The following is a 21,147-nucleotide window of genomic DNA, read 5'->3' as shown; positions in this document are numbered from 1 at the left end:
AATCTTTAAATTGTTTACCACAAATATGTTCTGTCTGCCTTCAAAGAAGGAGAGTGAGGAATATGACATGGTGCTTCACAACCCATTTTGAAGGTAATATTTGGATTCTGGACAGTTGAATGTCCTTGTGTCAATGACAGAAATAATTTCCTGGGCTCTGTTGCATCTTTTTCCTTTAGCAGAATCATCTTTGTTTTGCACTTCATCTGTTTCAAATAACTTGTGTGAAATAACTTGAGTGAGGCTTCAAGCTCAGTAACCAGGGAAGCTGACATGCTTCATGACTCTTCCTACTTGAGGGTCTCATTATTAGCTTTTTATATTCTGGTCTCATCTGTGTTACAACTACGGGCTGTAGGCAGACTTTCCTGTTGCCAAATACAGTTTATACCTTGGATTTGCGTTACCGTAAAAGCTACACCCCTAAAATACTACTATTTGGCCTGTTTTCCTACTACCACGTATGAGATGCAGTCCATACATTTTTATTATAGGTAATAGAACGGCTGAGAAAAAAGCATTGAAAGATTGCCATGAAGATCACTACAAGGAGTTGCCTCTCTGTACTCTATGCAAGTGCCTTTTCCTGAAGTCCATACTTCAGTCTGAGCTGGGTGACCTTAAGACCAGCTCTTAAAATTTGGGTTTTTTGTTCATGGCATGCTCTGTTGCACTGTGAATGTACAGTATTAATACCTTTATTGTTCTCCATGCAGCCACAGCATGAAGGAATAACCCGTTTAAATTTAAAATGAAAAACTATCACAACACGTGGAACACACTTTAATTCATTGATTGTGTAGGCTTGATTCTGGCAGTATAACTAATTACGTTCTGCCTGAAAAATAATTCTCATTGCTCGTGGCTTTTTTTTTTTGAGAGTTGCTGGCTTCAATTCTTGTGCGATCTCTGCAGCCTGACTACATATTTCTGATGCTGATGGAAGACTGCTTAAAATGACCAAGCATCTCTTCCCTGATGAAAGAAAAGCCATTGGGCTTGCTGAACAGATCCAGCCTGGTGATCTCCTGGCAGGTGATGTGTGTCCTGTTTCAGCAGTTGTGTACACGCACTCAGCTCTGCAGTTCTAGCGCACTGGAGGTGGAACGCGAAAGACTGCGCAAATCTCAGGCTCACCTTGATCCAGCAGGTCCTTACACTGTCGTGCTTGCCTCAGGGCCATTCTTCTCTCCCAATGCTGAGCATGCCAACAGTTGAAAATTTGTGCCTTCTAACAGTGGCCTGTCGTGTTGGTCTGGTTAAAGGAGATAAGGGGACTGCATGTTTCAGCCTTGTGAGAATCACAAGGGTTCCGGTTGGAGTAACGGCTAACGTGCCCAAGTTAGTACTCGGACCCTGAAAGCAGACCTGCCTGCCCTGGAGGGCGTACTGCTGTGTTACTGCTGGACAACAGAGGGATGGGAGGCAGGAAAATGGTGGGTATTTATCTAGAAGTAGCAGCAGCAGAGAAAGTCACAGTATTTGGTCCGGCATAATGAAGATAAAATAGGAATTCATATAGCATTTCTTAATTCCAGAAGACCTAGAATGAATTTAAACTCACTAGTTATAAAACTATGAAACTTTGCTTTGTAGTTTCCCACAGAGAATCAGGGAAAAGAGTCCATATCCTTTCTAGCTCCAAATTACTGAATTGCCTTGATGTACTTCTATGTGTATTGCAGTTCTGCTTCCGGAAACTCGGTGTGTAAAATGGCCCCTCACTCTGCCAAACTTTCAGCGTGACTCTTTGCATGCGAATGTCGGATTCTTCCCGGTTCGACTTGGTAGTACCTAGTTGTACTTGTAACAGAGCTGTCTTGACCCCAGTATTTTCCAAGTAAAACCTTTCAAATCTCTGAAAACTATTTTTCTGAGAAGAAAAGCCATGTGAGATTTGGCTATAGTGTCTGCACCTATTTAACTGACTGCCTTGTTGCTTAGCGTTCGTAACAGATACGTAGGGGATGTACTTCCTTGTGGGGTTTTTTTGCTTGATTCTGCTTGAAGAAGTTGTTGTCTAGAGGGGAGAGCTACTGAGAAATTAAGGCAACTGTCAGTGATCAATTTTGGAATTTTGAGAGCAGCCCTACATGTCTTTCATTAATGCTGTATCGGAAGCTGTTTGTATTAGCATCCATCCAATATGAGGTTAATAAAGTCAAGGATTAGGTCCTTAATCTTTGCCAAGACTCCTAGAAATGTAGATTTTTTTTTGTCACATGCTAGAAAAAGCAACAAAGGACAAACATGAGGATTTTTCTCTCTCAGCAGCCTTCTCTTAACGATGCTTCCTTTCAGCTGATGCAGTGAACCTAAGGATCAGGTGATGACTTAGAAAAATAATCTGGTTCTCCTGGAAATCCAGAGCTTGGGTGCTGGTAAAACAGCTGGCTAGCTTTCTTTTTAAAATTATGTTACGATTCCAGAGTCTGGTTTGTTTCCAGAGGGTTGGGTTTACGTTAACTCCTGTCTAGATAGTCTCATAGCTGCATGGTGCCTTGCATGGGAGTAGCCAGGCTATGCAGATCTGTGTCTGTGAAAGGTTATGTGCCACGCATTTAATTTTGCATTCTTCTGAGAAGGATGGAGGTTGGGTGTCTGATTGCTTCCAGGCTGAGTCCTGAGAAGCTATTAAGTACAAGAAACAGTTGTATTGATTTCCTTAGTAGGAACTGCATGGTGATTTGAAAATAAAAACATTATAAGGTTTTTGCCCTTCTAATGAGTGATTAAAAAAAAAATCTGGTTATTTCAGTACACACCCACTTTTTTAATGGATGTAATGAAACTGGGCTCTACTTTTTTCCAGGCTCCTATGTGAAACTACTTCTAAGCAGGGAGAGCAAAAGGTGAGCAAGGTACATCTACTGGTGTTAGAGCCCTCTGCCTTCATCAGAGGGGAAAAAATACCGTGGAGAAGCTCTTGTTAGATCAGGACAACGCTGATGGGGAAAAATATTACTGCCTGAACAGCAGTGACCTCTTGTGGGTAGTGAGGACGGCTGGTTATGCTGGCAGTTCGCAATGGAGTCAGGGGATATTATCCTGTTGTAATTATGTCCCTGGCCTTAATGTGGTAAAGGCAGCTCGGGTACTCTTGGTTGGGTATCAGAAACAAACAGCTATAAATGGTGCCAAGGCTTTTCTTCCTCGCATGCGTGTGTTCTGAAGCTGCGATGTGGAATAGTGTCCGAATTGCTCAGGAGCAGTCCAGACCCTTCTCTCCCTGGTGAACCCAGAGCTGGCCTTTGAGCACTTCACGGGAGTAAAATAGTGAGACCAGACTTTTTGCTCTTGTACTTTTTTCATGCAGTGTCTTCATCTCTGATAAAAGTGCTCTCGCTAATCTGGCACAAAATCAGTAACATGGTAATGTGCAAGCCAAGCATTCTGTCTGTGATAAGCAGAGGTACCATGGGCGTCTCAGCCGCTAATAATCATTTAAAAGCCCTAAGGTATATAACCAGATTCTCAATTAACTGAGAACTATGCCTCAGCCCAGCTTCCTATCCAGCTGCAAAGGCAAAGTAAAAACTTCTTGTTGAAGCTTTTTTTTTTTAAAAGGTTATGTCAGAACATTCTATCTCACGGTTAGTGGAGGTGAATTTATTAGTTCCAGCTCAGCTGATGCTTTATAAGATGCAGGGTGTAGCCTGTGTGTCAGAAAGCTATTTCAGTAGTCTGTGAGATGAATTCAAGTCAGGAAAAAAGACTTTCTGTGTCTTACCACCAAATACCAGGTTGCTTCACCTCCCTATGTTTTAAGAGCATCTGAAGGTGAAATTGTCAAAGGAAACTTTCATTTTGTGTGTTTCTTTCTGACAAGTTAGCCGCTAAGATTTTTACCTCTGAGCTATTCACAACACTGCCTTTGAACTGCCGTGTATCTTTGGTCAATATCAAAATATTTCTGTTCCCTGGACAACTGCAGATTCCATGGGGCTGAAGGTAGGAATGTGTATCTGGGCAGAGACAGCTGCTCCGCTACCCTGCGCTTAGAAGGGAACAATATCAAGAGGACAGGAATGGCACAGAGATGCTGGGTGGGGGATGTCTTGCACATGTAGATGTCCGGAAAATGAAAGGTAGTGGGAATCCTTAGTAAGAAGTTATCTGCCTTTTTTTACTCAGTTTTGAAGCACTAATTCTTCACGCGTGCCTTTCGGTTGAGTGATGACTTCTGTGTGTAAATTTACTGTATTCCTATTTTTAAGAAATAGGGAGAGATCCAGCAGAAGATCCTATGCCTGTCCTATTTCTTCCTGATTGCTATGGGAAGGACACAAACTGTATGATAGAGACAAAACCAGAATCTGCATTTCCACTACCTTGTAGTTGTGATTCTGATATTCCCTTCTCTCCAGTTCTGAACAAGTAGTTTGTCAGGTCACCATAAGTTGTAGAAATAAACAATTATCTTGCAAGACTTAATTAAGCTGTGTTGTAGGGCCACATCCGTCACCCCAAAATAAAAGCAACACTTGAAACCAGGGTATTTGATGAAGTGGTTTGTCTGGTTGTTTGCGATAAGTGGGGAGAGGGAAACCAAAGAACAAGGAAGACAAGAATGTGTAAGAGCAACAACGGGGAATGCAGGCTTGACAAAGTTTTGTCTCGTGGTTTTTTTAGGGTCAGATGGTGGCTAAAGAAAGCCTGGAATAGAGTTCAAAAAAAGCTATTGGTGTCAGATTGTGTTCAGGGGAAATGCATGTAGCTGCAACTTCCTTTTCCTATGAAGAACATGCAGAGGGCACCAGGCTCCAAAATAAACTTGTAAATGTAAAAGCCTGCTTGCCTGAATTTTAACTGAGTGGTAAAAGTCACAAAGGTATGTAGAAAGATCTTGTTTCCAAAGGAAGTAACTCTAACAGAGCAAATGACAAGATGCATCAAGGTGGCCAAGAAGCAGCACACCAAGCCTGGATACAGCTGGAGACTTAGGAAAGAGAATTTTTAAAAGCCCTGAAGTTTTATCTAGCAACTTACTGGAAAGTGTTGGAGTGACTTGTCCTTGGAGGTGAATCTCTGGAGCAGAACAGTGTATCTGGATGGCACAGGAAAGACAACTGGAAGGTGGTTCATTTGTGGGTTGCCCTGCATGCTTTACCCACTGTGGCCTCCTTCTGTGCTGTGCCAAAACCGATTTAAATCGATCTGATAAGCGCTGTAAAGACTTCATTCAGAACTGGCACCCAATCCTCGGTAGCCAAGGCGTAGCTGAACGTTAGTGAAAAGCTCTTTGTGAAATGGCAGAGCGGATGTGTGAAGACTTATCCTGAAAAACTGATGTAGCCCCAAGGACTTCCAGGATTCATTAGAAAATTGAATTTGAACTTAGAAGTCAAAACCAGATGAAGATAACGAAAAGCTTGAGGAGGCAGTGGAACTGGCTGTGGGTTTTGAATAGAGTTGTGCAGCAGAGTAGCACCAGAAGAAATTGCTGCAGTGGAAACATAGGAAAACCTGCTCTTAAAACTGTGTAAGTAGTAGTGGCCCTCTTATACATCTGAGGGGAATGCGAGTTTATTTTTTCAAAAACGCAGTTGTTTGAGGTTTTTTTTTTTAGTACAGTGGCAATAGTGCAAAAATAGAGTTCAATTAAATATTAGTTATCCTGAAAAACTTATTTGTAAAATGGTGTGTTCTAAACACAAGACTGGTAAAAAGTGATTTAAAATGTTGAGACAAACCCCTTCTCAATTAGGAAGATGGGAGTGTAAAACTGAAAGGACATCCCAGCCGAGAGTAAAATGCAAACACGGATAATTTGTGATGTTTAAGATACTTGTCAGATGTGTGTTCTTGGATGTGTTAGATGGCTTCAGCGTGCTGAGAGAAGCTTGGTTTGGGTGATAAGGCACCTGGTTTTACAGGCCAGAATAAACCTTATTCAAAAGGGTGAGTTTGGCAGTGATCTTTCACTGCTAGGGAGCTAGGAAATGATTAAGCTACTGGAGAGGAGACACCTGAAACAACAACCGTCACCTTTGCAAACTGAGCCCATCACTCTCCAAATCAAAGGTACCACGAGGTCTGTGTGGAAGCAAACAAGGACATGTTTCCAACTTGTCAGCTCTTTGAAGGAGGCGAGGGGAAACCCACTTTATTCCCAACAGAAACGTAAAATCTGTTTAACCTGGGGGTGAATGCTTCCTTGTGCCTGCCTATCGTTTTCTGCTTCACAGGTGCTGGCGGGCTTCAGAGCAAGGACCGTGGAAGGCAGAGGCGATGTCGGTGCCGCCCGGGAGGGTGAAGGGCCGGGGGAGCATTGCGTTTGTTCCTGAATCGGTTCCTCCTCTCAGGCCGCACCAGTCTCGGCGCAGGTTTTGATTTCAAGGAGGTGGTTTCTGGGCCGTGGGGGAGGCGGCAGGTTTTCCCCACGGGCCCTGCCGTGGGTGGCCCCGCAGTCCCAGCCGGCTGCTGGGATCCCGCCGGGGTTCCCTAGGGAAGCGGCCCGGGGGCGGTGGGTGGGGGGCGGCTCGGCTGCCGGGGCCGGCCCCGGGGCTCACATGACGGCAGGGGCGGGCCGGGTCCCGCAGCCCCGCTCCGCTGCCGGGACTGGCTCCTGCCCTCGCTGTCCCGGGCCCTTCCCCTGCCCGGCCCCCCGCTGCCGTCCCGCTCTGCCCCGCACCGCGGCGGGGCGTTCACCTCCCTTCCCGCCTTTGCTTTCCCGCCCGGGACCGCTCCCCTGCCCTGCCGCCGTCTCCAGCATGCCCGGGCCCTTGCCCCCGACGGAGCTGTACACCTCGGAGCGGGTCGTCGTGCTGATCTCCTGTGTGCTGTCCTTCCTGGGTTCCAGCCTCCTGGTCTGCACCCATGCCCTGTGGCCGGAGCTGCGGACGCGGCCCCGCCAGCTCCTGCTCTACCTGTCGCTGGCAGACCTCCTCTCGGCCCTCTCCTACTTCTACGGGGTGCTACAGGACTTCGACAGGACCTCGTGGGACTGCGTGCTGCAGGGTGCCCTGTCCACCTTCTCCAACACCAGCTCCTTCTTCTGGACCATGGCCATTGCCCTTTACCTCTACATCACCATTGTGAGGGGCTCGCCCACGGGCACGGGCTTGCTCTACGGCTTCCACGTCGTGAGGTGGGTGCCGTCCGGTGCGAGCGGCAGGTGGGGATCCGGTGGCACCCACCCTGGGGCCGGGGGGCCACCGCGACTGCGTGCCGCACGCTCTGCTCCGTGGGGAAGCGCTTGGATGGCTGCTGGAGTCACCCTCTCTTTTCTTAAGGGTGGCGTGCCCTTCTCAAGTTCCTTTTAAACAGGGGTTTTGCGGTCTTGTAACTAAACACCTCTGCTTATGTCCCCCCTCATCCCCAAGTGATTAAATGGAGACGTGGAAAAAGTAGAAGTTATTTGCTTAAGGTCACATAGAAAAATCTCTGTCATGGCTCTAAAAAATCTCAGCTTCTGCTTTCCCTCCACAATCTACTCTGACATCCTAGAAATGCTATCACAAAACTATCACAAACACTATCACCGTGTTTGCGGTACCGGTCTGCTGCTGCCAGAACGCCTGTGTTTGCGATCTGTCTCCACGCGTCGCTGACTTCCCAGGGTCAGCCTGGTCTGCGGCTGGTCTCCTTCCCCTTTCCCCAGCCAGGCTGCTGTAATTCAGTGCTTGTAGGAGAATGTAGTAAGGTGGCTGCTAGAAAAGCATTCTGAAGGTTGTTTTGGCATGTTTGATTGAAAGCAAGACAAAACAGACCACAGTGTAGCTTTATGTCTCAGTTTCTGCTATTTAGGGAGCTTATTTTCCACATCGTGTTTAGTACAAGCTTTCATTATGCAATTTGAGCTTGAGGAATCATGTGCTACCTCCACGCTGAGCAAAACAGTGATCCTTTAGAACTCTGCGCTGCCAAGCTTTTGCAATCAATTATAAGAGGAATGATCTGGTTAAAAAAAAAAAAAAAGCCATCAGGGCAAGTACTGAATTTTCTTTGGTTTCCTTGTCAAATATTTGTCACTTTTTATTTTCAAACAGCATTATTTGGGAGACGATCAAATTAGAGTCGAGTCTGAGTAAAGGTGGGCTGGAGGAAGACATCAGGGAAGAACTTTAATTCCTTTCCTACTTGTTCTAATTATTGCTTGACAGCAAAGTCTGCATGTGAGGAAGCCTGTGGCGAAGTTAAAACGAGATGCAGTGAGACAGTGGAGTTTGTTAGATTATTTAATTTCAAGTGAATAGAGAATTGCACTGTAAGAATTATGGAGAGGACAGAGTGCTGGTAAGGAGCCACATGTTGTTTAAGGAACAGAAAAAAGGAGTTGGACTTGTTGATAGGTAGGCTGTCTACATCAGGCTGCATCAAAGAGCTGATGCGAGTCTGGCCTGTTTGTAATTTTCCTGTCTGCTAATCACTTGTTGTGTGATCTTTGTCTGTACTTTAACTTCTCCATCCGGTTTAACACTTCTCAGCCTCATCAGCTACGAAATGCAGAAACAGGTGGGTTCACTGAAATCGTGTTGGCCATAATCCGTGTGTTCTTCTAGAACAGTAAAAATCCTGAAAGATTGCTGTAACCCTGCGACAGAGAGGGAGGCAGTGTTCAACCTGGACTTTCTCTGGGTGAATTTTTAGGTTTATTTTCAAATCTTTGTAGTAAAAATAAAATGTCCCTTTCTGCTCTTGATATTGACTAGCTCCGCTTGCTCGGTTTAAAGGGCAAGATAGTTTTCACTGAAGATCTACAACCAGGTCCTGCTTCGTAAATTACTCCCATTCTGTGCCAAGCCAGCATTTAAAGCTTCTTCCTGCTTTATAATCTGTATGAAAAGCGAGAGAAAACAAGTGAGGACCTGTTCTCTGCCCATCCCTTTGTGACACATCTTCCTCTTTTCCTTCCCTGCACTTTTGTCATTACCTGAGAACTCAATCATGAAACCAAATTCTGGATATAATGCTTGGAGATGGCTTCCCTTTGCACTTTTCAGTGTTTCAGAGTCCTACCGACTGTCTGTGGTGCTTTTAGCTTAAAAATCTTTCAGTACCAGGCAGATAGGAACTTTTGCAACAGTTATGAAAAGATCCTAGTACATACCTGAATTGCAGAAGGTAGGTGAGGGAGACCTGTCTCGGGCAAAAGGAAAGATGACAAAGGGCAGATGGTGTTTTAAGGGTTTAAAGATAATTTTCCAGTGTTTTTGTCTAGGCAAGAACCTGGGAATTTTTTTTCCCCTTTTCCACTTTATAGGTTGCTAATGCAGTCATGCAGCAACCATTGTGTGAAGAGTCCTTTTGAGAGCTCCTTCTGGAAGGGGTTCAAGGCAGGATGGAGTTTTGTCATGCATGTTTCCTATTCTTCACAAGCAGTTACTCACAAGGGGCAAGTGTTTGTAAAGACAAATACTTTGTAACTGTTGAGTATAACCAGAGACTGTTCTTTAGCTGAGTGGAGCTGACTAAATATATGTTGGAAGTCAGTGCCTGAGATTTTCTCTTCAGGAAAATTAGGATGTCACACTGGATCAAACCTGTCCAACAGGTTTGTTCCTTATGGATTCGTGTAGTAACACATCCAGCTATTCTGCTGCTAGAGAACTACAGGCTCTGCTTGGGTTTTAAACTTGTTGAGCTCAGATGAGCTTTGAAAACAAGCTTACAGTTAGCTTTGAAAATATTTGTGTAGTTGTAAGGTGTAAGTTCTGGCATCCAGAGCGTAAATTTCCAGGCTACCTTACTTGTACTGGACTTCTGAATAGCAAGTATCATTTAGTTGGGTAATGTCATCTTTGCTGTGAGAGCAGTTGATCCAAACTCAGGGTGAGGAATAGACCGGAACCCACTTTGGGATTGTTTCTTGCTTTGCTTTTGATGGCAATTGCTGTCGACTCCTGAAGTATTTGCATTTAATGATCAAGCTATGCAGATGTTTATAAGCATATAAATGCTTACTTAATATATATATAAGTAAATATATATGGGTGTGCATATATAAATAAATATATATGTGTGCTTATATATACATTTATAACCATGTATATATATATATAAGCTTGTCCGTGGAGTACGAGGAGATCTTTCGATGTACTGCTGTAGTGTACCCTTGGGTCCTCAATGGCCTCACGCATGATTGTGACAGTGCCAGTGCCAAATTTCACAACTGGACTTAAGTCCTTAACTGTTGCCTGTAAGGTGCGGGGATTTGAAATTCCCATTGGATTTATCATGTAGTTTATAAAAGCTTGTAGGTCAGGCCAACCTAAGTGTGAGCTACCTGACTGCTGGTGCCTTTTAATTCTTGTGTGCTTTTCTGGGAGGAGTCTCTGCTTGGTACCAGGACGATGGTACTTAGGTACTGCAAACTTTTAATGTTTGAGTGGGTAAAAATAAAAGGAAGGGAGCAAAAATTAAATTGGAGTAGATTTGGTCTGGAGTTCTGCTTGCAAGATATGCTCGAAGCTCTTTTCTAAAGTTGGCTGGTATATCCAGAAGACTGATTTTTCTCTCTTTATAGAGTAAAAATTCCTGTCCCCAGAGGAACTACCTGCAGGCTTGCTGGTAGGATGACTTGTTGCCTAACCTGTGCAGGCAGGTGACTGCAAATCTTCCCTGCTTGTAAGAATGTCTGGGAGGAAAAAAAAAAAAAAAAGCAGCTGCGCAGCATAAATCAAAATATGGTATTAAGCAATCTGACCCAGGCACACTGAGGATAAGAAAACCAATACAGCTTGGGCTGAACGCTGCTGTTCAAGGGTCCTTGTCTTACCCTGTGTAACGGCAGCACTGGTGTTAACATGGAAGGGTATGCTGGGTCGTGTGTATTTTTATTAATAGATTGTCAGGGGCTGCATTAGGGAAGTAAATACATTTGTGTCTGCCTTGCAGAGGGGCTTGCCAGCCTTGTTACAGAGATGCAAGCAGTAGTCGTCTTTCCCTTCTCTCTCACACCGATTGTGTTTAGATCCATGTCTACTTTTTAGAGGCCCAGCCTGCATAATTGCACTGTCTTGGAGGCTTGGAGTAAAATTTCTGACTTTGTGTTATCTTGGATCCTTTTTATTCCTGTCTTTACACATGCCTTGTGTTTATAACATTCTGATTCTGCTGTTCTTCTGTTCTGGTAGATAGGTTAAAGCATGGATACTTTCCAGTTCTTGAGAATCTGTCATTTAGGGGTTCTTCAGAATAATCAAATCGCTACTCTTAGTTCTCCTTTCCAGTTTTCTAAAATGGAGCTGAAGAAGTTGGCTGAGATGACTGATTACTTCCTCGGTTCTTTCCGACTTCACTGTGAGTTTGTAATCCTTTGTCCTTGCTCTTAGTTGTAATAGCCATCTGATCCCAATACACTTTATTTCAGTGAAAATTAACTGTCTGGCAGTTTTCTTCCACAATCTTCCTTTAGATTAGATCCTTGAAGATTTTTTTAAGTCCCTTGCGTAATGGTCTGTTATTTCCTACTGTTGCCTCTCTTGCTGTGTCTGTACCTACTTGTGCTGTTCTCTTTTAGTTCCATGCCTAGTAATTTTGACCTGGTTTTATCCTCTCATATAATTCTCTTTCAATTTCAGGTCACTGTGGAGATTATTATTTAGGCAAATTAGTTTCTTAAGAAACTTCCTTTTTCTTGGTGCTGGACTCATTTGTGCTTGTGTGCCTTAATATGTTTGGTTTTTTAAGGAAATGCCAGTTCTCTTGAATTCTTTACCTCAGTGGCCAGTTCTTCCAAGTGTACTGAAATTTGAATGTCTTTGCATCTACCATCCTTGTTTTCAGGCAAATCACCGTTTTTACCGAAATGAGTCTTGAGTTGTGCAGAAATTTTAATGGCGGTGGCGATGTTTGGAATGTTTTTTAGAAAGCCTGCACTGATAATAGCACGGGGAGGGCTTCCTGCAGCAAACTGTCCTTAAATAACAACACCGGCTTGGATTAGCACTGGCTGTTCTGAACACTGAAAACAAAATGTTCTAAACATAGTAAAAGGTTGACTCTGAATTTTTTTACAGCATTATATTTACATTTGTTTTGTGAGAAGGTGAACCCGGACATTATTGAAGAGTGGGAAATGGGGTATTTTTGAGATATCATGGGATTATCTCTGATTTTTCAGTTGGGCTGTGGAATTTCAGATAATCTGGTCTAGCCAGCTGCTGGTTGCCTACATAGTCTGATGCGTGTGAAACTGATTTTAGGAGGAAGATCCTTCTCATGCTCTCTGCAGCTGCTCCAGGCTGTCGGTGAAAGACAGTGTGAACCTGGAAGGTAATGAGAGCCATACAGTAAGGGCTTTGTTTTCTTTGCGTCTGGAAAGATGAGGAGAGCTGTGCTGGGAGCGCAACCTGAGCGTTTGTGTCATTTATTGAGGAAGTGCCCCTTGTCCTTCTTAAGGCTCCACAGAACTTTTCTCTGAGGGTGAATATGGGAAGGGCAGGTGAGGCATTTGGCTGAATGCAGGGCAGTCGTGGAGTAATTTGTGAGTTGTACGTCATGGGCACGCCTGTCAAGTCCTGGGTGTTAACAGCACCCAGGAAGGGGCTGAATGTTTTTACATTTGGGGTCATGGAATTTTTCAGTTCTTGCTCATGGTTTTTTGTGGGCTGCATAAGCTGTTGAGTGACTTAATTCATGTGTGTCACCACAGTTATTTTTCTTACAAATGTTTCCCTGTGTTTGCCTCTCCTGTCAAGAGAGAGGCCAAAGTCAAAACACAGCTCCAAATGATGTGAATATGCCTCCTTTTTCATTTTTCAGCTTTTTGCTGTTACTGCCCTGCTTTTCCTGGGGAAGAAACTTTCCCTTTGTCCTTCAGATATTATCTTTTTGCTCCCAAAATATTGATTACACCTCCCTTTAAACACAAAACAAAAAACCCAACCCACTGACAGAATAAACTTGTGCATTTCTCTGTGTGCTTGGCACTTTGTGCCAAGTGTCACTTAGGAATCAGAATGTGGCATTTGGTTGCTTGTGTTCTGAAAGCTGTGAATTAGCCAGCTTGTTCTTGAATGGCTGGGTCCTACAGGATAGTCACCTTGTACAAAGCTCTGGCCTCATCAAATCCTCAACCTCACTGTATCCAGGAGAGAACGGGAGAGGGAGAGTAGGTGGGATGTCTCCTGTTCACCTCGCTGGACCCTGACTGCTTGCTGTGCAGGCCAGGTTCCGGTTCAGAGTGTAGCACATCATTTTTGCATCTGTCCTTCAGGACTGGGGATCCAAGTTCCTAGAGTGGGTCCCTGGGATGTGGATTTGCAGACCACATCCACATAATGTCAAATACCTGTTTGTCAGTCACTTCTCTTCAGCCTGGTGCAGGAGGGTTGATGTTCTGGAATAGGTATTGGCATCCTGTCTGATGAGGAATGCCATCAGACAGTACGGCACCCGTTTCCCCTGAGGTGTGGAGGGAATAAAAGTATTATGTTCTTGGCTTAACCTTGCTCTTCATGTTCTTTCCTCAGCTGGGGCATCCCCCTTGGCATTACGGTGGCGGCTGTTGCTCTGAAGAAGATCGGCTATGACGCCTCCAACGTTTCCGTGGGCTGGTGTTGGGTCAACTTGGATGCAGAGGATCGGGTCTTGTGGATGTTGTTAACTGGGAAAGTTTGGGAGATACTGGCCTATGTGACTTTGCCGGTGCTCTACATTCTCATCAAGAAGCACATTAATAGAGCGGTGAGTATTTTGCTGCTTTCACCGTAGGTTACAGACTTGCTATGTGATTATATCCTCCCATGCTCTAAAGATTTTGCTGTGTATTTAGCAGCTACGCAGGCAGGAATCATTTCATGTACCGCTGAAGTGCATCCAGCACTGGGAGAAGCAGTACACCTGGTTGAGCAGCTTGAAGCATCATTACACAGTAACTTAGCACAAGAATGTGAAAGCCTTTTGAAAACTTAAGGGCTTATGGGATGCACACGAGTGAAATGTAAATCCTACAGTAAGAACTGAAACAGGATGTGAAGGACAAAATTCAGTTTTAATCAGTCTTCCACAGTTCCACTTGTACCAAGCCTGAGATTGGTGTCTGGACTTAGCTAACCTCAGTCGTTTTAGGATCTCTAATGGTAGTTTGCATTTATTAATATCTGTCTTGTATTAGCAGCATAAAGCCCCATTTGGGCGTCTGGGCACTATAGCCTTAGGCACTGTTTGCATACACAATACAGGGAGACACCCTGTCCTACGAGCTCTTCGGAATTCAGAGGCTTATTTGCTGCTGTTCCTTGTGAACACAAAGAATCCAGGCAACTTGGACATAATTTGCATAATAGAGAAATCTAGATTGAGAGTGGCAGAAGGAACTACAGAGATTCCTTTTTTCTTCTCTAAGTTGTATTGGGGGGGGAAAAAACCCCACATCTGGATAGGTGTCCTGGAAAATGCAACCTGCTTGCTGTGGTGAAGATAAGGCAGTAGTACAGGGATAAACAAATCTGGTTAGGGCAGGATCCCACAGACAAGTTGGAAGAACAACGTAGTCTGAAGCTGTCCTAAGGGTCCTGGGAAAGGGGAGCTGGGAAGGATTTGCTAGTGCCTGTCACCATCACCTGACATAAATCAGACAGGACTCTGTGTTCCAGCAGCTGTCAAAGATAGCGTGGCTGCCTGGAAATCTGACCCTCCACCTGGCCAGGCTCCTACCCTCTTGCTCTGCCAGGGATTCCTGGGCGCTCTGCTCTCCCTGCCCCTCTCCCAGCCCTGACCCTCTTACGGGAGCCGTGCTGAGGGCAGGCAGCTCTCATTCTGTGCTCATAATGGGGGTCTGAGGGCTGGAGCAGCAGCGCATGGGGCCTTCTTGACTGGAGCAACACTAGGGATTTTGCTAAGCCTGGTAGCCTGCTTACTAAGTCTTTTGACTGCCAGGAGGTCTCCCACTTCCAAGGAAGAGCAGTAGGCAGGCAGGGCTGGGTTTGGGCTGAAGTGGGTTTTGCAGTAGTGGTTCCTGCACAGTCTGAGAGCCAGGAGAACTTAGAGAAGTAGCTGTTGTAGTGGAGACATGCAGAGTGTGTACCAGGGGCTTTCCAAATGGAAACGACTCCATGGGAGGGGATGGGAAGCTGCAGTGAAAGCGCTCAGTGGGGTTTGACTCAAGCCAGTATGGAGTGTTACCATACTTGTTCTGGAGAAGGTATGGCATCAGGACTGGGAGTACTGCAGCGAAGGAGAGTACTGTGCATCAAAGTTGTGCATGCTCCGTAGCCCTAATGGTAGGAGAAACAGTTTTCTGCATGGCAGCTGTCCTGAGATTTAATCTCTTCACCCACGTTAACATCCTGGTATTCAGCATCATGTGTCCCTGCAGCTGCTCTGTGCGCTGTGTTGACCTGCTCTCCCCCACCCAGGAATCTGAATGCATCCAGTAGCTTCTACCGCAGGAAGGTCTCACCTGCAACCACCCTGATCCAGGGCACGCATCCCTCATTTTTTCCTACGTGTGCTGCTATGGAGAGGTTTGCTGGCTTGACCACACCCGTGGAAGCCCATTGCTGCCAGTATACGGTCAGAAATCAGGCAGCAGGCTCTACACAAACGTACTGAAGGACAGGTTCACGTGGGCGTGAATTCCTTGTGGAACTTGCTGGCTGTGGTGAAGGCCAGAAGTTTGAACAGTTTGAGAAGGATGAGCCAGACTTCTCCCCATACATACATATATGTGAAGAGAATTTTCCCAAGGCCAAACCCTTAGCTGTGCATTTACAAAGTGGTAAAGCCCCCAGCAGTGGGGCCAGGTCACTGGACCAGTGAAACTCTTCTGTGGAGCACTGCTGGGTTTTTTTGCATTGTTATTGACCTGGTTTCCTGGCAACTATGTAGTGATGTTTGTTAATATAAAGCTTTAGTGGGACTCTGATAAGGGCCAGATATCCTTTATTTGCCACTCCTTGGCTTCAGAAGGAATGTTTGCGTTAGCAAGGGCAGAGTGTATCTGAAGACCGGTGCTCATAACTCTGTGCCTGTTAACTTCCCACAAAATGCAAAAATTGAGTTTGCGTTTGGAAAGAACCCCAGGAGCTAAATGTCCAGTGCGTGTAGCTTTTTAAAAGTTCACGGTTTTGTTTCCTTCTCTCCCTTCATGGAAGCATGCAGCTCTCTCGGAGTATCGCCCCATTCTCTCAAGAGCACCTGCGTTTCAGCCCCGCACTTCCATAGCAGATAAGAAGTTGATTCTCATCCCTGTCATCTTTATCATCCTCCGCATCTGGAGCACTGTGCGATTCATTCTGACCCTTTGTAACTCCCCTGCAGTGCAGAACTCAGTCCTGGTTGTCCTGCATGTAAGTATTTGCCAGGAAATGCATCAGAAGGAGGATCTGGGAGGGAGATGGGGCTTTATTGCTCCTAATATCAATTTTTTTTTTTTGTGGCAGGATGCAGCACATACTGGTAAAAAAACCGTGTGCCTTGGAAGAGTATCTGCTCCTTCCTGGCAAACCCTGGCTGGGATGCTCAGCAATTGCTGTTCCAGCAGCATCTAGTGGCTACAGAGACTAACTGCAATAGGGGTGCTGGGCAGTGCAGGCTGCTTGTAGGGAAAGCAGGCTCAGACCAGAAATACTGGGTGTCTGTCCTTCAGCAGGGCTCAGCCTGCTTCTCCTCTGAACCGGGCTGTGGAAAGGGCAACCCACAGCAGCCATCTCGTCTTGTTTTGGGTGCCCGGCTGATTTTCTGAATCTATTTTTCTCATTTAGGTGGAGGTTGCTGACTGTTGGTTGGGCAGTGCTGTAGCTGGTCTGACACGCTGTTTGCTCTTCTCTGGGGGATGCCCGTAGGAACGGCACTGGTTAATTCCTGTCTTGCCCTTGCAGGGAATCGGTAACACGTTCCAAGGAGGTGCCAACTGTATTATGTTTGTCCTCTGTACGCGAGTGGTCCGGACTCAGCTGTTTTCCTCCATTTGCTGTTGCCACTGCGATGACTTGGATTGGCCTTTGCAGAGATCAAACAGCTACTGGCAGCGCCCGGAACCCCACAAGAACAAGGATGTGCCAGGCCCTGAGCGGACAAAACCCCTGCTTTCCAGCACCTGAGCCTGGGCTGCGTACACCTCAGTGTCGATTTCTTCTTTCTTGGTAAAGATCTAGTGTGAGTCTTTCCTTCTGCCCTGCCTGTGCACAGCTTCATGATGGAAGGGGTGGGGAACAGCTATTAGTAAGCAATTATCAGAGGTGGGTTTCTGCTGCCGCTCTGGGGAGTCCCTGTCTGACTCAAGAGCAGCTCCCGATCGTGTTCCTTTGGGGTGAAACCATTTATAGAACTGATCCGCTCCCCTGCCCTGTGAGCTGGGGTAGTGTCTGTTACTCAGCCCTCTAAAATGAAGAAGCAGACTGCAGTGCTGTCTGGCCCACAAGAAAAGGGCACCAGTGAAAACTGAGGAAGAGGGATTAGTGGCTCCTTTGGATGTAAAATGCCATGCACACATACATTTCTTCAGTAGCGCACAGTTCAGATGTATTTAGTGCCCCAAGAATTCCACTTAAGGCACTGCAATCTCTGCTGCTGAGCATAAAAAGAATCATAGAATCATAGAATAGTTAGAGTTGGAAGGGACCTTCAATGGTCATCTAGTCCAACCCCCCTGCAAGAAGCAGGGACATCCCCAGCTAGATCAGGTTGCTCAGAGCCTCATCCAGCCTGGTCTTGAACGTTTCCAGGGATGGGGCATCCACCACCTCTCTGGGCAACCTGTTCCAGTGCTCTACAACTCTCATTGTAAAAAATTTTTGTAAAAAATCAAAGAAAACAGAGGGTGATTCATCCAAGCTTAGGTAGAAAATCTGTAGGAGCAAAAACTTGACAGCTCTTCATCTTTTCAGGTACAAGATTGGACACTGATGTCCTTGCATTGGTCTACTTGTGTAAGCATCTTATTTCCTTGCACTTGACGTCAGGAGTGATAGTTGCAGAACACAGAGGGGCGTCAGACTTAATCCATTTAAGAGCACTTGGGGCTGGGGCACTGTGTGGGCTTCTGTTTGTGAAGCAGATACTGATAACGCTCTGTCTAAAAACACAGTGCAGCTGAAAGAGGTGAAAACTTAAAGCAGTTTAGGTAAATGTAAACCGTAATGTGTTGGGAACAGCAATCGCTTCAGAAAGAGTATGAAACCCTGTGTACTTCTGCAGTTGTACTTACCCAGCAGGTCACACTCAGTAAAAAGGACTTGAGTCTCTGAAAGGCAGCAAACAAGGGTTGAGCATCCTGGAAAGAAAGCTCTGTGTGGATATGGTAGCTCTCTGGGGTAGACCTGTCTCATGTACATCTGTTTCGTGACCTCTCAGTCCACAAAGCTTGAAAAAAACAAAGTATTTTTAAAAATCAATTCACAATTCTTTTTACTTTATATAGCCAGTTTTTGCAAAAAGAGCAGGAGGCTCATGAATTGCATGGGGAGAGAGGGCAGCTGTCAGGCTCCCGCTGCTCCAGGCACACAGCTGTTCAAAAGCTGCTCTTATTAGTTCAATTTTAGTCATTTAAACAGAGTGCAGAAGGCTTAAATGATACAGTAATCTCATGGGACTGCAGGCAGAGGTGAGTCTCGTTATTTCGTGAATTGAAGACTTGGCGTTAACTTTATTATTGTATGAGTGTATTTAAGCCCCCTTGTACCCCGGCTGTGTAAACATGGGAAAGTGGAGTCCTCAAGAGCTCCTTAGCCTATTTCATGGGGCTGTAGAGGGGCTCAGCTCTTTAGCATCCCTAGAGTCTCTGAAGGGTAGCTGCAAGCATCTTATATCTGGCTTAAATTACTTCAAGAGGTTTTGCCTGCTTTCAAAAGGCTTTTTTAGACTTCTAAAAGCTAAGTAGCAACCTTGGTAGCTCAGGCTCATGTTAATCCCACGCGGCTTTGAAAGAAGAGCTATGTTAAAAACTTGTTGCAGAAAGGTAGGATAGTAAATCTTAAATTTTATGAGACTGAACATTGTACTGTGTTGAGTTTTTTGGAGCTAGCCCCAAAGAGAGGAAGTAAAATTGTCACCAACTTGTCTTGAGGTAAAACAAAACAAAACATCACAGATTTAAAAAAAAAAAAAAAAACCCAACCTGCCCCTCTCTTCCCCCAAAAAACCTAATCAAAGCAGACTTTGTTCTCGGTTTGCCTTTTTCCATAACAGAGCTCTGTGAAATGCTTTTGGAAGAAAGTGCAGCTCGACAGAATTAAATTTCCTGCTCGCAGGGTTTCAGGGAAGCGTGCTGGTTTGTGAAGGCCAGCTATTGGCGCTAGCACCTGTGCTGCTACAAGTGGAAAACCTCTGGTCATCCTCATGTAGGCAAGGACAGAGACAGGAAAACAGCCAACAGAAGCTCTTAGAAACGGCTGTAGCTCCTAACGCTGCAGCCGAAGTATAAGCAGTGATGGGGTAACAGGGAGGTGGTGTGCAGAAGTGCTTGGCTGCTCCTGGCAGGTCCCCCTCAGTCTCCGGCATGAAGTGCAGGGCGGTGCTGGAGTGCAGTTCTCCCTGCAGCCTCAGTTGTCTCTGAAAATGACTCTGGACTCTTCCCTGTTAGGCATGGGCCTGAGAATTTTAACTCAGATCATTCTGAAGGTGGCTGAGGTTGGGGTACCTGGCTGTACTTTAGGAATGGATCCCTTACGCCTGTTTTCAGCTCCTGCAAGGTGATGTCCTGGCAGCTTGAGCTGCAGCAAGCCTGTTGTCCTGGCTCAGGGCAAACCTGATGGGGCAGTCCTGGATTTTAACTGCGCTTCATTTTGAGCAGGTACGGGATCATCCCAGAGTCCCACAGAGGGAGCTGAACCCTGGGGAAACGCACCGCTGAAGTGGCTGAGCAGACAGAAGAGGTCCCGCTCCTCCTTGGCATTCAGATACCAGTTGCGTTGGTCTTGAACTTTGGGGATCCTCTGGAAGATACTGTTTAGCTGTACTCCAACATCCTGGTGTTCTTCCTTCCTTCCCCTCTCCTTCAACTATAGATCATAAAAATTGTTTGAGGTTTTGCTTTTCTGTCTGACAAGGCAAATGTGTTGCAAGTTCTGGGGTGAACAAATATCATGGCGGTAGGAAAACTTTAGTAACTGCTGAACAGGACTATCCTGGGCACGGATTTTGGTCCTAATGTGTGAAGTCTTCCAGGGAGCTCCAGACTGGCTCCTGTTCTTCACTTGAATGTGGACAATGGTGTGCAAACGTGCTTGTTTCGTGGTGGTGATGGATGGTTCCTCTTGACGGTTTATTCCTCCTCCTTGGTGGTTAGGGGTCATCATCGTCAGGGTTTGTGGTGGCAGCATGCTTATTGCCTCCTGGGGAAATGTGAACTCTGCAGACCCCCTTGGTGCTCAGGGATCTCTGGATGTACTACTCCAGCCTCCAGCAAGGACAGCCCTTGCCAGCATCAAGGTGATGCCTGGCACATGCTCTGAACTCCAGATGTTACAGTCTGTTCTCGCTTTGGGAGCGTTATATCGGAGCTGGGGAAGGGATGGGTTTTGTTTGCTATTTGGAGACAATGTTTTAGCATATTTACAACTCCTCCCCTGCTTGTTTTTTAAACATTTTCTCCAACTTTTAAAAAATAAAGTTTTGTTTCTTTACCAAGATGTTGTTCAAGCATGTTGTGATGGGTGTCAGCACTTTGGACAATTGGGATGAGAAACTGTTTCAAGATGTTTCTCCAGGTTTCTTTTGTGTCTACTATAAAGACTAAGGCATGTACAGGAAGACAAATCTTTTCTACCTATTTGGAGATATGTTCCTCTTCCTGTTGTCTTTTTATTTGTGTAGAAATGTAAAACTTCTGTGAGTTTGAGCAACCTGTTCACCAGTATGCTTTGTTGTAGGTCGTTCTTCCTGACCTTATTGCTATGAACTGTGAAAAGACTTCTGCGAAGGGACTATGTGGGCATTGTTGCCCTTATGGGCTGTGGCTCTTGGCTATGTGGGATTACAAATGTTATGTCATCAGGAGATTACAAATTGCACTTTCTCCAGATGAGGCCAGGCTCTAAGGTAGGTGGGACTAATGTTGGGGAGAGCTGGTGCTGTCCCAGGATTTGCCCAAATAGAGAAAATTCAAGTCATTATGGGAGGAAAAAACGTGAGGCATGGACAGGCTGACAGTCGAGTATTGCTCTGTGAGTTGCCATGTGATTCCAAACTGTGAATGAACATTTTTCAGACTAGGTTCAAACTTGGTTGGCCATCTCGGAGGGCTGGAAGCAGCCAAGA

General features: G+C 45.5%; 1 protein-coding gene across 3 annotated transcripts; it reads left to right on the top strand.

Annotated features, from left to right (window-relative positions):
• Nucleotides 1-6,047: 6,047 nt before the first annotated feature.
• GPR157 (G protein-coupled receptor 157) lies at nt 6,048-20,517 on the top strand. Of its 3 annotated transcripts, none has more exons than XR_015260866.1 (5): nt 6,048-7,090; nt 13,419-13,632; nt 16,044-16,238; nt 16,770-17,046; nt 19,682-20,517. XR_015260866.1 is itself a non-coding variant. In XM_086764694.1 (5 exons), exons 1-4 carry the CDS (start codon nt 6,513-6,515, stop codon nt 16,989-16,991), a joined length of 1,209 nt encoding a protein of 402 aa, XP_086620820.1. In that variant the 5' UTR covers nt 6,048-6,512; the 3' UTR covers nt 16,992-17,033; nt 19,682-20,517. The 3 variants fall into 3 exon arrangements, 1 of the variants encoding a protein (XP_086620820.1); XR_015260867.1 differs by having other exon boundaries at nt 16,770-17,129; XM_086764694.1 differs by having other exon boundaries at nt 16,770-17,033.
• Nucleotides 20,518-21,147: the final 630 nt, after the last annotated feature.

This window comes from Chlamydotis macqueenii, chromosome 21 (assembly GCF_036417535.1).
Source record: "Chlamydotis macqueenii isolate bChlMac1 chromosome 21, bChlMac1.mat, whole genome shotgun sequence".
Taxonomy (NCBI): domain Eukaryota; kingdom Metazoa; phylum Chordata; class Aves; order Otidiformes; family Otididae; genus Chlamydotis; species Chlamydotis macqueenii.
This window is presented reverse-complemented; position numbering and strand designations above follow the sequence as displayed.

Excerpts from the sequence above, each read along its gene's own strand:
- GPR157 (XM_086764694.1), top strand. The coding sequence starts at position 6,513 with ATGACGGCAGGGGCGGGCCGGGTCCCGCAGCCCCGCTCCGCTGCCGGG. Across the intron at positions 7,091-13,418 it reads TACGGCTTCCACGTCGTGAG|CTGGGGCATCCCCCTTGGCA; the intron begins GTGGGTGCCGTC and ends TTCTTTCCTCAG. Across the intron at positions 13,633-16,043 it reads AGAAGCACATTAATAGAGCG|CATGCAGCTCTCTCGGAGTA; the intron begins GTGAGTATTTTG and ends CCTTCATGGAAG.